The sequence below is a fragment of the Lepidochelys kempii genome, chromosome 5 (genome assembly GCF_965140285.1).
Source record: "Lepidochelys kempii isolate rLepKem1 chromosome 5, rLepKem1.hap1, whole genome shotgun sequence".
NCBI lineage: Eukaryota > Metazoa > Chordata > Testudines > Cheloniidae > Lepidochelys > Lepidochelys kempii.
This window is the reverse complement of record NC_136384.1, coordinates 112,504,732-112,520,750: the sequence shown is the minus strand read 5'-3', so window position 1 is coordinate 112,520,750 and position 16,019 is coordinate 112,504,732. Positions and strand designations below refer to the sequence as shown.

At 38.6% G+C, this 16,019-nt stretch overlaps 1 protein-coding gene across 2 annotated transcripts in view; it reads left to right on the top strand.

Annotated features, from left to right (window-relative positions):
• Positions 1 to 16,019, top strand: part of SLC24A2 (solute carrier family 24 member 2) — a 169,572-nt gene that overhangs the window by 125,661 nt on the left and 27,892 nt on the right. For both annotated transcript variants that reach the window (XM_078852940.1, XM_078852939.1), the window contains exons 5-6: positions 2,523 to 2,621; positions 5,630 to 5,736. In XM_078852940.1, the coding sequence (XP_078709066.1) occupies positions 2,523 to 2,621; positions 5,630 to 5,736 (206 nt within the window). The remainder of the gene's footprint in view (positions 1 to 2,522; positions 2,622 to 5,629; positions 5,737 to 16,019) is intronic.

Here is a 16,019-nt window from a genome sequence, read left to right as displayed (position 1 = left end):
CAGCAGAAAGTTGCACTGGTTTAATTTAAATTGTTGTTTAAACTGATATCAAACTAGTTCAAAAAGTGTGGACAGCTTTAGATCAGTTTAAGAGTGGCTTAGTTCGGTTTGGTTTAAATCTATTCCTAACTGACAGAAACTAAACCACACAAGGCCATTCTTGCACTGAAATAAGAGCCTCTATGCAGATGTTTGCCCTGGTTTAACTAAACTGGTTTAAAATCACACTTTAAATTAAACCAATTCAGCCTTCTCACATAGCTAAGCCTATGGACTAGATCAGCAGTGTCCAATACGTTCACCACTAGCCACATGAGGCTAATAGGCTATTGATTTGTGGCTAATGCATGTGGCTTTTTTATAATGTGGCGTAATGTGGCTTTTTTATAATGTGGCTAATAAGAAAAATTCAAAACCACAAGTATGGCTAGCAGTGTGGCTAGCATCGAATTTCCATTGGATACCGCTGGACTAGATGATAGTCTAATAGGCTTTTTCCATCACCAATTTCTATGATTCTTGCTGAAGGAACTATCATAAAATAGCATGAACATCAGCAGGGATGCTGGGTCTTCGAACACAAGTTAAAATGCCAGTGAAGAATAAATGTTCCACAAAAAATACAAGCTGAGACTTTTTAAAAAGACTCTTCCTTTCATTTACCCGTGCTCCCAAGAATATAATAATACACCTGGGACATTATGGGCCAGATCTTGAAAAATGCTTATGCACCCATCTCGGACACTGCGACCCACAATCCATATGTGCAAACTGCCATGTCTGTGTGAGTGCAAGCACACAATCCTCCACAACTTCTGTGCACACCATGATTTTCACTCAAGTCAGGCATGCACAAAATTGTACACACACTTAAGATAACTCCTGTGTTATAAATAGAAATACTTGACATTTCAGCATTACATTATAACATAATTGGTGTGACTGTTCTCTCCTTTTTTCTTTTCCTTTCCCTCTTCAATTCATCTCACACTGCAGGCTCTTCCCTTTCTCTGTCCTTTTTTCTTTATTCAACTTTCTGTCTCTTCTTCTTCTATCGCTTTGAATGATATTCTCTGGCATTGACCCTGCACAATAAAGAGGTGAGCTGGCCTCTTACTTTTCACTGCTGCTCTGTTCTGCAGATGATTCTGTTTCACCTTGTGCACAATATAACTAAGAATTTCAAAATCCCCATATACATTTTTTTTAGCAACTGAAAAAGAAACTGCCTATGATATTCCCTACTGTTCTTCTGGCTGAACACGTTACTTTGCAGTGCGATGTTTCTGGAATAATACGTGCAACTGAAAGGGCAAAGCGCATGAATTTTTATAAGGTTCTTTTATTATTTTTTCCCACCAGGTGGATTGTGGTTGACCATTTATTCCATTCCCACATAAATGATTATCGCTGGCCTCTTGGCACATTAATTATTCTGTTATGGTATCCAGCTTTCTAAACATTCCCAATTCTTTTTTTCTTTTTTGGACGGGGAAAGCAGAGGCGGTATTTATTTTATTTTCGAGCTCTGATTCATTTGTCCATTTTATGTAAACAGCAATAGAATATGATTTTATTATAATTATGACTTACATTTGGAAGTGGTGACATTGTAATGTAAATCAAAGTCTGTTTATGCATGGCTTCTCTTTACTTTCTGTAGTTAATCGGCAGAATGTGTCCTTTGGGTCGCATTGCTTGATTTTAATGAAATACCTTTTTGTCCTAAACCATGCAAGTCTTTGCGCCCCCAAAACTTCAAATGATTTCAGTGGGAGTTTAGGGAGAGCAAGAATTGTAGGCTAGGATTTTCATGTCATATGGTTGTTTTGAATTAAGCCTGCATTCTACCTAATAAGTAGTATTTACAATGAAGGAGGAAAGGGAGTGAAGAGAGAAATCATAAAGACATATATTAGGTTAAAAACATACAAGGATCATAAACTATGATACCACAGGGCAAAAACCAACCATTACAAGACATGCAGAGAGCTACTGTATAGATTGGAGAGAAGAATGTAGCACTAACTGGCAGGGGTTGGAAATAAAATTAGCCTGTGGTTATTTAGAAATTGTTCATTATGGGGATTCTTACGAGTTTTTCAGAAGTATCTGATATTGGTCACTACTAGGGACAAAATACTGGACTAGAGGGACCAGAGATCTCATCTACTATGGCAATTCCTATGTTCCTATAGCAAACCAGAAATTGTGTTTTTTATTTTCAGCATTTTAATTTATTTGCTATTCATCTTTAATTTTTTATACTAGCACTTTTGTTATGCAAACTTGGTTGACTGCATCACCAGAAAAATAATATTTTTTTTATTCTCTTTGAGTTTTAGGGAATGAACAAACACCTTTTAAAATTCTTAACTCTTATCAATGAGTTAACTATCTATTTGGGATAGATAGAAATTAATTCTTGGTTTTGATTTATAGAGCAAAAGCTGGAAGCTATTACAGAGAAATGTAGCATCTCAGAATGGCTGCACTTGAACAATGACAATGTTTTCTTTTAGGAAAGTTCAAAGAGAAGGCCTCAATTCTCCATAAGATTGCCAAAAAGAAGTGCCAGGTGGAAGACAGTGAAAGACGGAACGGGGCTGCTAATCATGCTGGTAAGTATAGGAGTACAGAATTATTTCTTATTGTTTGGGATATATTTGCTATGTGTTACTTTACTTACCCAAGAAAATAAATAAACCGACATTTTTTCAGACTTGAGTGCCTGAAGTTAGCCCTCTAAATCCATATCTGGACTCCCAAATGGGAACCTGATTTTCAGAGATGCGTAGCACCTGCAATTCCAAATGGGTTGGACTGGTATAATTGAGTGAAAAATTTGGCTCATAGTTTGCCCAATGAACTATTTCATACAGTGGGTCAGATTCAAGCTATTCAAGTGTAAATGCAGAATAACTCCAACGACATTACAAGATTTACTCTGGATTTTTGGCCCAGTCATTTCTGATAGGCCATTAGAGTCAGTCATTTGAGCCAAACAGGGCTAAATTTTCCTCTCTCATCCGTGTATTCTATTCTAACTCCCTAAAGAATTGTGCATGAAATCCCCATAGACATGAATGGGAGTTCTGTGCATGAGGAGGAAGCAAATTTTGACAATGATGCTTTATTTATTTATAGCATTACCAGGCCATTTGAGTCTGATACTGGGTTCTCTCTGTATGTGGAGAATACTCACTGAGATCCACCAGGTGTGCAGTTTAGACACTTACTTACATTTTTTATACACCTGAAATAAATGTGCATTTTATGTGGGACATGTAGCTCTACACTTCCCAGGAGAAGAGAATAGAATATTGGATTTGAGATCTACCGTGTGGATCTAAGAGCAAAATGTTGCCCTCAGAGAGGTATTATGATTGTTGCTGAGAGCGATTTGATCCGTCAGAGGCAAATCCTGCCTATCTTGCATTGGCACGCAAACCTTGATAGTAGTGGTTCTGTTGTGCAAGGGGGAGATTGCAATGAGGGTTCATAGTAGCCTGCTGCAGAGAACTGCTGCAAGGTAACTTTCTTATGGGGAAAGTATTGGGGCTCGGCCACAGGAGGAGCAGGCTTGTGGTCGGTAGGTTTGCACACACTGCTGATCCACTAGCCAAAAGGTTTGTGGACTAGCTGTATAGTGGGCTACTGTTACCTGCAGTCTGCAATAGCAGCCGCAGAGTTGCTGCACAGCTTCTTCATATCCGGACTATGAATTGGAAAAAATCCATCCTTCCCAGCCCTGTGTATACCCACTACACAAACCCCATTGACTCTGTTTTTCACAAAGAATATTCAGCTCAAAACTTGTACGTTGTTAAAACAACAACAACAACTTAAGTCACCTTCTCGTTTCTTTTAGCCACTGCTTTACCACTTAATGTTCATTGCAGTGGGAAAAAAATACAAAAAACGATCAAATGTATCTGGTAAAAATGAAATCAGTTTGACACTTCCATGACCTCACTCTATATCTAGATGCACTTTGACACTGAGTCAAGCAACTGGATGGAACACTCTGTTAATATAGCATAATGCTGAGGAAAATACCCCGCAAGCAGTTAAATAATCACAGATATTCTGCACTCTGCACTGCTGCTGTGATCTCAGAGTTTAATTCAGGAAGAATCTGAGTGCAGCAGTAATGCAGCCACACAGCTATATTTACTTCTTTGTACAGCAACGTCAGATAAAATACATCTTACTGTGTCAGCTGTTGTTAGAGGCACTTCCTCATGACTTCTGATTGTTCAAGCATTTCTGGCCATTACCATCTTCATCTAATAATAACAGCTGAAATTTTGACATGCCTGTTGTTTAGTAGATTCCTTGGATGATTATGGGAAAAGGAATTGCATTACACAAAAATAGGGTCAGATCCTGCAGTCCCTACTCTCTCCCATTTACCTCACCATGAACAACTGCAGGATCAGGCCTTTACTTTGTAGCAGCATTGAAAGCATTGTTTTGTATCTTTATTTTTTCCATTTTTAGTGCAAATAAAAAGGATATGAATATCCGATGATAAAAGTGAATAGTTCTTAAGATAAAAAGGAAAGTAGTACTTGTGGCACCTTAGAGACTAACCAATTTATTTGAGCATGAGCTTTCTTGAGCTACAGCATCCGATGAAGTGAGCTGTAGCTCACAAAAGCTTATGCTCAAATAAATTGGTTAGTCTCTAAGGTGCCACAAGTACTCCTTTTCTTTTTGCGAATACAGACTAACGCGGCTGTTACTCTGAAACAGTTCTTAAGATAGGAATTGCCACTCCAGAAGCAATATTTAGAAATTGAGCCATGGTCTCCATATTTTGAAAAGTTATTTCTTATTTTAACCTCTGAGCCAAATTATGACCCATTGAGGAGATGACGGTTTTGCCAAAAGCCCACTGATCTAGCCCTTGTGTCATCACAGTTGCTGACCAGCCCAAGGTTTACCTTTGAAGCTCTTGGTAGTCTAGTAACATTTTACCATCCATCATTAGCTATTATTCAGAAGACAAATATATTTCAAAAGCCACATGACAGTCACAAAATCTGCGACTTTCATGATAGCTGTGACAAAACTCCAGCTTTCTTAACGACAGATGGACAAAGTTCATTAGTTAAGTTTCTGCATCTGTTTATGAGTTTATCCATCCGTCTATCTGCCAGTGCAGCATCTTACATTTTGTTACTTGCTGATAAAATGGTTTAGTGTCAGTTTTGACTCAAAAGTGTCAGACTTCCCATGGGTTTAGTAAGATTTTTGCATGAGTAAAGGAGTCCTTAAGTTGCAATTAAGAACATAAACATTAAAAAGAACATTTCTAAAACGCAATCAGTTTTTTAATAGATCCTGCAATCCTTATTCAGGCAAAGCTCCCAAAGGTCAAAATTTGTCTCTAAATTACATCTGCTGCTTCCATGGGTTTGCACCAGTGTAACAAGGCCAGAATTTCTCTCTCGTCTTTTTTATATATGTGACTGTGTGTGTGTGTGTGTATATATATAAAGGTTAACAGTTCACTAGTAACACTTGATCATTCAAAAAGACTGAAATATAAGTGCAGCGTCACTAACAGATTTGTTATCCGTTTCTTTGTTCTGTTTTTTTCCATTTATGGATGATGTTACAGAAAAAATTGAACTCCCAAATACTGCAAAAGTGGAAGTTGAAGTAACACCACCAAATGATGGTTCAGGACCAGTGCAAAATGGAAACATTGTCCATGGAATTGAAGAGGTTACTGTCTTTTATTTTCTTTCTTTCTCTTTCTCTTTACCCTGATAAACATATTCCTGCCTGTTTTTACTATTTTGGAAAGCTAGTGAGTTGGTTTTTACCAAATAGGATCTTACCCTTTCATGCTCTTAGACCTGAACCTACAGCTCAAGGCACTATGGAGAGAGAAAACCCCGTAAAAAGCAATTCTTGGCACTGAAGTTCATACCATGGTTTACTTTAAGTTTAAAAAGAACAGGAGTACTTGTGGCACCTTAGAGGACAAACAAATTTATTAGAGCTTAAGTTTTCGTGAGCTACAGCTCACTTCATCAGATGCGTAGAATGGAACATATAGATAGATAGGTAAGTTGGAAGTTACCATACAAACTGTGAGAGGCTAATTAGTTAAGATGAGCTATTATCAGCAGGAGAAAAAAAACTTTTGAAGGTTTCCGGTATAGGGTGGTGTTTATGTGACCATCGCTTATTAGCACAGTAGTGTCCAGGAAATGGACTGCTTCTGTGGATTGGTCTAGGCTGAGGTTGATGGTGGGATGGAAATTGTTGAAATCATGGTGGAAATCACGCCATCAGGGGCTCGTTCACCTGCACATCTACCAATGTGATATACGCCATCATGTGCCAGCAATGCCCCTCTGCCATGTACATTGGCCAAACCGGACAGTCTCTACGCAAAAGAATAAATGGACACAAATCTGACATCAGGAATCATAACATTCAAAAACCAGTAGGAGAACATCTCAACCTCTGTGGCCACTCAGTAAAAGATTTAAGGGTGGCAATTTTGCAACAGAAAAGCTTCAAAAACAGACTCCAAAGAGAAACTGCTGAACTTGAATTAATATGCAAACTAGATACTATTAACTTGGGTTTGACTAGAGACTGGGAGTGGCTGGGTCATTACACATATTGAATCTATTTCCCCATGTTAAGTATCCTCACACCTTCTTGTCAACTGTCTAAATGGGCCATCTTGATTATCACTACAAAAGTTTTTTTTCTCCTGCTGATAATAGCTCATCTTAACTAATTAGCCTCTCACAGTTTGTATGAAGAAAAGGAGTACCTGTGGCACCTTAGAAACTAACAAATTTATTTGAGCATAAGCTTCATGAGCTACAGCTCACTTCATCGGATGCTCACGAAAGCTTATGCTCAAATAAATTTGTTAGTCTCTAAGGTGCCACAAGTACTCCTTTTCTTTTTGAACATAGACTAACACGGCTGCTACTCTGAAACCTGACAGTTTGTATAGTAACTTCCAGCTTATCTGTATGTATTCTGACGGGGCAAAGCCAGATGGCTATAGAAAAGTAGTGGGAGATAGATATATTAGCTCCAGGCTAAACAAATCCCTGGTACCAGGATAAGTGAAATGACAGTTGCTCCAGGTCAATTAAGACACCAGGGGCCAATTAAGAACTTTCCAGAAGGCAGGGAGAATGCTAGGTTGATTGGGACACCTGAAGCCAATCAGGGGCTGGCTGAAACTAGTTAAAAGCCTCCCAGTTAGTCAGGTGGGCGCGCATGTCAGGAGCTGTGGGAGGAAGTTGTGCTGTTGGAGAGACTGAGTAGTACACACCATATCAGGCACGAGGAAGGAGGCCCTGAGGTAAGGGTGAAGTGGAGCTTGAGGAAGTGAGGGCTGCTGTGGGGGAAGTAGCCCAGGGAATTGTACATGTCATGTTTCTAAAAGGTCAGCTACCATAGCTGATACTATTAGGGTCCCTGGGCTGGAGCCCGGAGTAGAGGGTGGGCCCGGGCTCCCTCCCCTTTGCCCCCCAATTAATCACTGAGACTGGGAGACAACAGAGACTGTGCAAGGAAGGATAACTTCTCCTCACCTCCCTCGTTGGCTTATGATGAAAATGGCTCAGTAGACTGTGACCCTTGTCTCTAGAGAGAGAAGGATTACATGGAGGGTCACAGTGAGCCTCTGAGGCTAGTGAAATCCACCAGGAAACGCAGGACCCACGGAGGCAAGGACAGAGCTTTGTCACAGTATATATATATCTTAGTATATGTTCCATTCTATGCATCTGATGAAGTGAGCTGTAGTTCACGAAAGCTTATGCTCTAATAAATTTGTTCGTCTCTAAGGTGCCACAAGTACTTCTGTTCTTTTTGCGGATACAGACTAACACGGCTGCTTCTCTGAAACCTTTAAGTTTAAACTATACAGACAAATTCTTAGCATTTTCCTTAGGTAAGTTCTAGCAAAAGTTGTTGAACATTGGCAAACTGCAGGAAAATGCTATCCCTGTTGTTACATTGTTTTGCTTTTTGTTATAAATTATCCGTTAGATCTCTACTCTTCAACACTACTCTGCTAGTGCTTCCCACCCTAGCCACTTCAGCCTCATTCTGGCAGCTGTTTTGCACATTTCTATAAAGTAGTCACACTGAAACTTAAATTCCTTGAAATTTGAAAGCATTTTCCATTCCCTTACAAATAGGAAAAGTCATATTTTTACAGAAAATATTAATTAAATTTTGAACGTGAACCATTTTGAGAGAGAGTGGCCTATTTTCAAGCAAAAATTATCTCTGCAGTGATAAGAGATACGATACAGTTCACAATTGCAGTATGAAAATAGTGATTTTGATGAAAAGCAAAATGTCAGGGTACAAAATATCCTTAATAAATGTTTTAACCATTTTAGCACAGCTCAAGAGTTTATTTTTGAGAAATATACCTACATGGCCTCAGTCTTGCAAATGTTTAACTTCACGCATTTTTGTAGTTCCATTAAAGTCAGTGAAAATTAAGTATGTGGATAAAAGTTTACAGGACCTCTTATGGCAGAGAATGGCATCCTTCCTAAAGGTTTATCTGAGGGCTATATACTATTCCAGCACCTCTCTGGGGATATTATCATGTTCCCCAGAATCTCAGCTTTTATTTTAAAACTAAAGCAGTCTCTTGTGGTGATGAAGAAAACCTGAAATATGTGAATTAAGTGTAACTGAGTTGCAGAGATGAGGAGAGAGCCTGGAACAATAACTCTGAAAGGTGTGAACTGCCCCATTCATCTGAGAGTCTGAGTTCATTGCTGAACCAAAATAAATGTTGAGGCTGGTTTTAACATTAAGCAAAAATGTGTATAATAAAAGAAAAAAAAATCCAGCGAGTGATATTAATAATTCCATTCCAGTAGGCTAATATAGTCATTGGTGCATTGTTAGGTTTTATTATCCTACAATAGCACTGAATATTGTGGTGTGGATGAATAATAATTTTGTGGCACATGTGAATATTCTAAAGGATCCACTTTACCATAACTTAGTAAGGGAATCTATCCTGCCTATAGCTAACTCCTGAGAAACTATTCAGAAAAAACAATAACGGAAGAACAATTGTATCTCATAGAAAGGTTCAGATGTTGTCATTTTGCATTATAATGAAGTGGATTCTAAGCCTGTTCAAAAATGGGTCAAGCAACCTCATCACCCAAGACAGAAAAATTTGATGGTTTCATTTCAAATAACTGCAGGACAAGCAGATATTGCAAGGTTACAATACTGAGCAAAGCTTGGTTTGTTTTTGTTTTGTTTTGTTAAACACTTAAAACTTTCAGTAAGGCAATGTTTGAAATTTTCATGTCAGATCTAATAAGCATTAATGTATACTCAAAATGTACTGTACTGCAGTAGAGGTGGGATGCATTATTTATCCCAGTCAAGAGTAGAGAATCTTACAACCTAAAGAATTCATGAGTAATTCTGCACCTTCAGCTCCATCAGTCTTGAAGAAAAGTTTTAGGGGTTCACTTGCACAGAGAGCAACTCGACGGTGACCTGGCCTCAGTTATTCAAGCCTTTGTCACCACTCAGCTGGACTACAGCTGGAAGATGAAGCTAGATACACGAATTCAGAATGGAAATAAGGTGTAAAATTTTATCAGTAAGAGTAATTAACTATTGGAACAATTTACCAAGAATTGTGGTGAATTCTCTATCACTGACCATTTTTAAATCAAGATCAGATGTTTTTTCTAAAAGATATATGCTACAAGGTCAGACCAAATGATTACAATGGTCCCTTCTGGCCTTGAAATTTATGAATCTATAAATACTACCAGTTACATTTTGAGGCAGTCTTTCCTGGCACCATTTCCACAGTCTCTCTACTTTTCTTCTTTTCTAGTGATTGCCACTTGAAACAGTCACTGCTTAATTATCCATAAAAATATATTTGTATAAATATAAATTCCATATAAACTGGAATTTTAAAAAATTGTTCTGTTTTTCTGTGATTGTCATAACATGAAAATGCTTCTGTAAGAATCAGATAAACACTCATTCTTTTTTTGCATATTGATCTTTGTCAAAGGTACCCCTGCTTGTCTTTGGCTCAAACACTGTTGGAATATTTGTCCTAGCTGGGCCTGACTGCAGTACTACCCTAAAGCTAAGGAGCAGGAAGAAGGAACAGGCCTTTCTGAAGTGCCCAGTCAATCCTGGGAAAGTAGCATAGACCATACAGAAGGGGGGAAGACAGGCATTGAGTAGAGTGGAAGGAAAACTCAGTGAAGAGTAGGAGATGATGAAGAGGAGAGGCAGAAAAAAGGATATGGGAAGTAAAAAGAGTGGGGGCAGGGTGAAAATTAAGGTGCAATTTTATGTAAAAGGGGCAATTGCCCCTCACAAAGAATCTTGATAAGAATGTAAAAATGGCCATACTGGGTCAAACCAATGGTACATCTAGGCCAGTATTCTGTCTTCCAACAGTGTGCAGGTGCTTTAGAGGGAATGAACAGAACAGAGCAATTATGGAATGATCCATCCCCTATCATCTAGACCCAGCATCTGGCAGTCAGAGGTTTAAGGACAAGAGCGTTCATTTGTATCTCTGACCCATTGGCTAATAGCCATTGATGGACCTAGCTTCCAGGAATTTATCAAATTCCTTTTTAAATCCAGTTATAATTCTGGCCTTCACAATACAACTCTGGCCTATGGCAATGAGTTCCACAAGTTGACTGTGCTTTCTGTGAAGTATTTCCTTATGTTTGTTTTAAACCTGCTGCCTATTAATTTCATTGGGTGACCCCTGGTTCTTGTGCTATGTGAAAGGGTAAATATCACTTACTTATTCACATTATCCAAACCATTTGTGGTTTTATAGACCTCCATCATATCCCCCCCTTAGTCGTCTCCTTTTTAAGATGAACAGTCCCAGTCTTTTTAATCTCTCCTCATATGGAAGCTTTTCCATCCATCTAATCATTTTTGTTGCTCTTCTCTGTGCCCTTTTCCAATTCGGTGACTGGAACTGTATGCAGTATTCCAGGTGTAAGCATTCCATGGATTATTATAATGGCATTATGATTTTTTTGTCTTATTATCTATCCCTTTCCTAATGGTTCCTTACATTGTTAGCTTTTTTGACTGCTGCTGCATACTGAGTGGAGATACTTTCAGAGAACTATCCACAATGACTCCAAGATCTCTTTCTTGAGTGGTAACAGCTCATATAAACCCCATCATTTTGCATGTGTAGTTCGGATTATGTTTTCCAGTATGCATTTATTGACATTGAATTTCAGCTGTTATTTTGTTGCCCAAACACCCAGTTTTGTGACATCCCTTCATAACAGTTTGCAGTCTGATTTGGACTTAACTATCTTGGGCAATTTTGTATCATCTGCAAACTTTGACATCTCACTGTTTACCCCTTTTTCCAGGTCATTTATGAATATGCTGAACAGCACTGGTCCCAGTACAGATCCCTTGCGGACACCACTATTTACCTCTCTCCATTCTGAAAACTGACCATTTATTCCTACCCTTTGTTTCCTGTCATTTAACCAGTTACTGATCCATGAGACGACCTGCGTTCTTATCCCATGACAGCTTATTTTGCTTAAGAGCCATTGGTGAGGTACCTTTTCAAAGTCCTAGTACACTATATCCAGTGGATCACCCTTTTCCACATGTTTGCTGACCCTGTCAAAGAATTCTAATAGATTGGTGAGGCATGATTTCTCTTTACACAAGCCGTGTTGACTCTTCCCCAACAAATCGTGTTAATCTGTGTGTCTGATAGGTCTTTTCTTTACTATAGTTTCAACCAATTTGCCTGGTACTTTATGCTTACCAGCCTGCAATTACCAGGACTGCCTCTGGCGCCATTTTAAAAAATGAGTGTTACATTAGCTATCTGCCAGTCATCTGGTACAGCAACTGAGGGTGTCAGAGGCATTCTCCACCTTGAAGGATCAAGCCCCACATTTGCCTTCAGGGGAAAGCCGCTGTCCTGAAAACTGATGGCTGGGGAACAAGTGTGCTCAGGATATAATTTTACTGCCAGAAACTGGATTATGGAACATTATCATAGCCTGTTTGCATTCTGAACCGGCAAGATCTGCAAGGGAAACTAATTGTCTTCTGTGTTGTGCCTACCATATCATATTTCTGTTATTCAGTTCCCATGTCAAGAATACACAGGGTCCCATTTCTGGAAATTTTAGCCTTCATTAGTCCAAACTGTGATAGCTCAATCTAAATCTCTAGATCAGAAACATAATATTGTGAAGTTCTGTATTTGATGCACATTTATCTGAAGTGAAATGCATCCACAATCTAAATACTGGAATTATCATTTTCCATATACCAGCCCCAGAAGTGTCTATAGATAAGCTCTTTCTTCTTGTTTACAAATACTTTTTTTAAATTAAAACAATGAGCATAGGTCTCCCAGCAAAGAAGAGAAGAGGGGCTTCTTAGGGTGATCAGAGACTAAAACTGGAGGAGCAGAGAAATTTTTTTTTAATTTATTTTAAAACATTTTGAAATTACACTTTATTTTAAAAAGGTAACTCTGTCTGACTCCCCTCTGTTTTTTCTTCCTTCTTTCCCTTCCCTTTTTCCTTCTCCCTAGTTTTTTCCCCCTTTTCTTTTCTTTTTGTTTTCTTTTGTTTGAGTACATTTTTTCCTGAGTCTAATTTCTCTTCCTTCCCTCTCTTGTTTTTTTTTTTAGTGTTGTACACTCTGGCTGAAATTCACTCCTATGAAGAGTGCAAGCACAAGGCCTATGAACCACTTGTAGAAGGCTAGATGAATTTCACCCTACTTCAGACCGTCTTTCTCTCTCTTGTCTTCCTCATTCATCTTTCTCTCTTCCCCATTCTCAGTCTCTTGCTCCTTCCTTTCTTCCCAGGCCCATCTTCAAATTCTCACCTCCTGACCCCAGTTTTCTCCAGCAGAGGATCTAACTTCTGCTGGACCTCTTACCAGACCAGGGCTCCAATCCATGGAATAAGCCCGGATCTCTGCTTATTCTGCCGCTGCTTGCAGGAGTCTTGAGAGACCTTCCCTTGTAGCCCTGTCCATCAATCCAAGCCAGTTATATTAATGTTGGGTCCAATCCAAGTCCCACTGAGGTCAAAAGGAATGACTCCTATTGACTTCAGTGAGTGTTGGTTCAGGCCTCTTGAGAGGGAAAAAAATACACTGGGATAATTTTTTTTCTAATCCAATCTGTAAATGTTCCTTTTTTTGTCCTGGCCAACCTATGCTTTCTTCCCTCTTGCAATGTATTCCATCTTACTTTGGATTTAGTCCTAGTTATTGTATCTTTCGTTTTGACCTTTAACAGGTTTCCATGAAGGAGAAAGTTCTTTTATATAAAACGGTATATTTCTAGCTTAGTACTGAGCATGTCTGACAAAATGCAAAGAGGAGTAGAAGGACAGTGATGGTATCTCATTAAATAATTTATAGGTTACCATACAGAGAAATGATCTTTCTGAAAGTTCTCCCTCCCCACCCCCCTTAACAAGTATTTGATTAAGCTGCTTGAGCTGTAATCATTCTAACTTGTGGCTTTCCTAAAAATAACATCCAATTTCAAGTTAACACCTTCTCCTCCCGCCTCCCACACACACACACACCCTTTCACCAGTTTCCATGGAAACCTAATTGGAAAACTTATATATGCCAACCATCTCAAAGATAACTTTTCATGAAAAGAAAAGGCACCTTGGATGCAATGAGAACACATCACTAAGCCTCCAGTGTTTTCAGTGTGATTACTAAACAGCTTACTTGAGCAACTGTGGTAAAGTGGATTTAACTTTCTTCACCAAAGAGCAGCACATGGTTAGTGCATTTCAGGACAAAGCTTTTGTCTGCGGCATTTATTCCCTTCCAAGGAACATGTGATCCTTTTCATCAAATTAATGTGATTTGAATCTAAGTATAGGCGTGTTCTCAGTCACTAGATGTGTTTCCCAAAATATTTTAAATGCTTCAGTTTGGGAAAGAAAGGGGAAGAGATGACAAAAGCCTTTGTTGAAAGGTAATAATATATCCCAAAGTGCCTGATATTCTTTTGATCAGTAAGCATATATTTTCTGCTGCCTGAAAATCTTCTTTGCCTTTTCATTGAGCCTGAAATAATTGCACAGATCTCTCATGTCACTTTAACTTTTATGTAACTTAGAGATCGTTGCACTGCCATAAAATGGGATTAACCATTGTATTCCCAAGCCTATTTACTGATCTGTTCTACATTTTTTCTGCTGTACACCTTTTTCCCTTTTTTTGAAAAATAGGACAGTGGGAAAGAGGCTACAAGACGGGCTTAGTCATCAGTTGCATCTCCAGATCACTATGACTGTTATTTCCATTTGCAGGCCTGCTGAGCATAGTTTGTAATACAGCACTCTATGTGTCTCTTTCTATACCCACCAGTGAATGCTGCAGTGTAACTTTGAGGGAAATAAATGGGTACAAATTCAGAATTTTCTAGTTTCCCAGGATTCCAGCAGTAGACCCGGAAGTTGTACAGATTGCAGTAATGGCATAAAAATCATCCACATATTCCTTAGCATAAAATCCAACCAAAAAATCTAGCCTCCTCTTGGTGGTTTCACAGTACATGGAGGATTTACATACACCCTTGCCATTAATGTGAGTTACCTATGTAAATGGAATGTATCCTAAGAAGAAATAGGTGCAGGGTAGCATAACTTGAATTTTTGCCACATGATTCCACAAAGAAAGGTTGCTCTTCTTTCTGTCTTAGGTATTTATATGGCCACAGTTACTGTAGAAACTCAGCACCTCACAAACTTTAATTTATTTAGCCTTACTACACCTCTGTTAAGTAGGGGGAAGTATTATTATCCTCCTATTTTACAGATGAGGAATTGGGAGACAGAGGCTAAGTAACCTGCCCAAGGTCATCCAGAAAGTCTATGGTTGAGACCCAGACTAGCACTCTAACCCACTTAACTGTCTTCCCTCTCTGTCTCGGTGAGGACATAAAATAGCCTGAGATTTGCTTTTTTGAAGAACAAAAGTAGATCTTAACATTGAACAATAAGATATCAATTTGAGGCAGGCAACATTTTGAGATGTCATTCTATTTTTATCTTAGTTCCCTCATAAAGAAAGGTCATGTTGATGGCTGGTGTCCACTGTCTAGAAACAAATAGCCACGACAGTCTTTTGCAACACTAAGAAGCAGAAAATGGATAGGAACACTCTTACACATGCTATGATATCTATCCTTCAGCATGATCAAAGGGAATCATAAATGGTCTCTGTCTGCCTCTTTACCATTTTCACTGGAAACCTGATCCTAATTCTGTGCTGATTATCTGTGTCAGGAATCCGTATACAGGAGAAAAGCACAAAAAGAAAAATATATAGTCCTTGTCTAATTTGGGGCAATATAATGAGCCTCAAAACTTAGTATTTTTAACTCATATGAGATACCTGTTATAAGATGTACTCAATTTATTGTAAGCAGTTAATAAGTACTTTCACACTTGGGAACACTGATAAATTTTGAGGTGGGTTATTTTATTTGTTTTTCAGACTTTTTTACATCCAAAATAAAATGCAGTTTCAGACGCAGTCCTCGATGAACAACTGTTTTTCCTGAGTAATATATTTTGAGCATAAACCTCTAAACAGACAAGTCTTCTCTGCTGTTTGCTAGAAGCAGTGAATACACGATGATTTTGGCAGATGGGAATCGGTATAATCTGTTGGTTATAAACAAAAGAGTTACTGATGAAATGTCACCATCTGTTGGCATTGTTGAAATGCTCTGAGTCACACAGTCATTACTTATTACTGTATAGTTTTCTCAGAAATGGCCTGATTATGAGTAAACTAATAGGAGATGGTGTCTAAGAAGTTACAGGGAAGATAAAACTACTGAAGTTAGAGGAGAGTGTCATTTTCATTATTGTAATGTGATACATGCAAGAGCTGAAGTGTAGAAAAACCAGACTCAGCCTTTATAGAGAGTATCTCAAAAGACA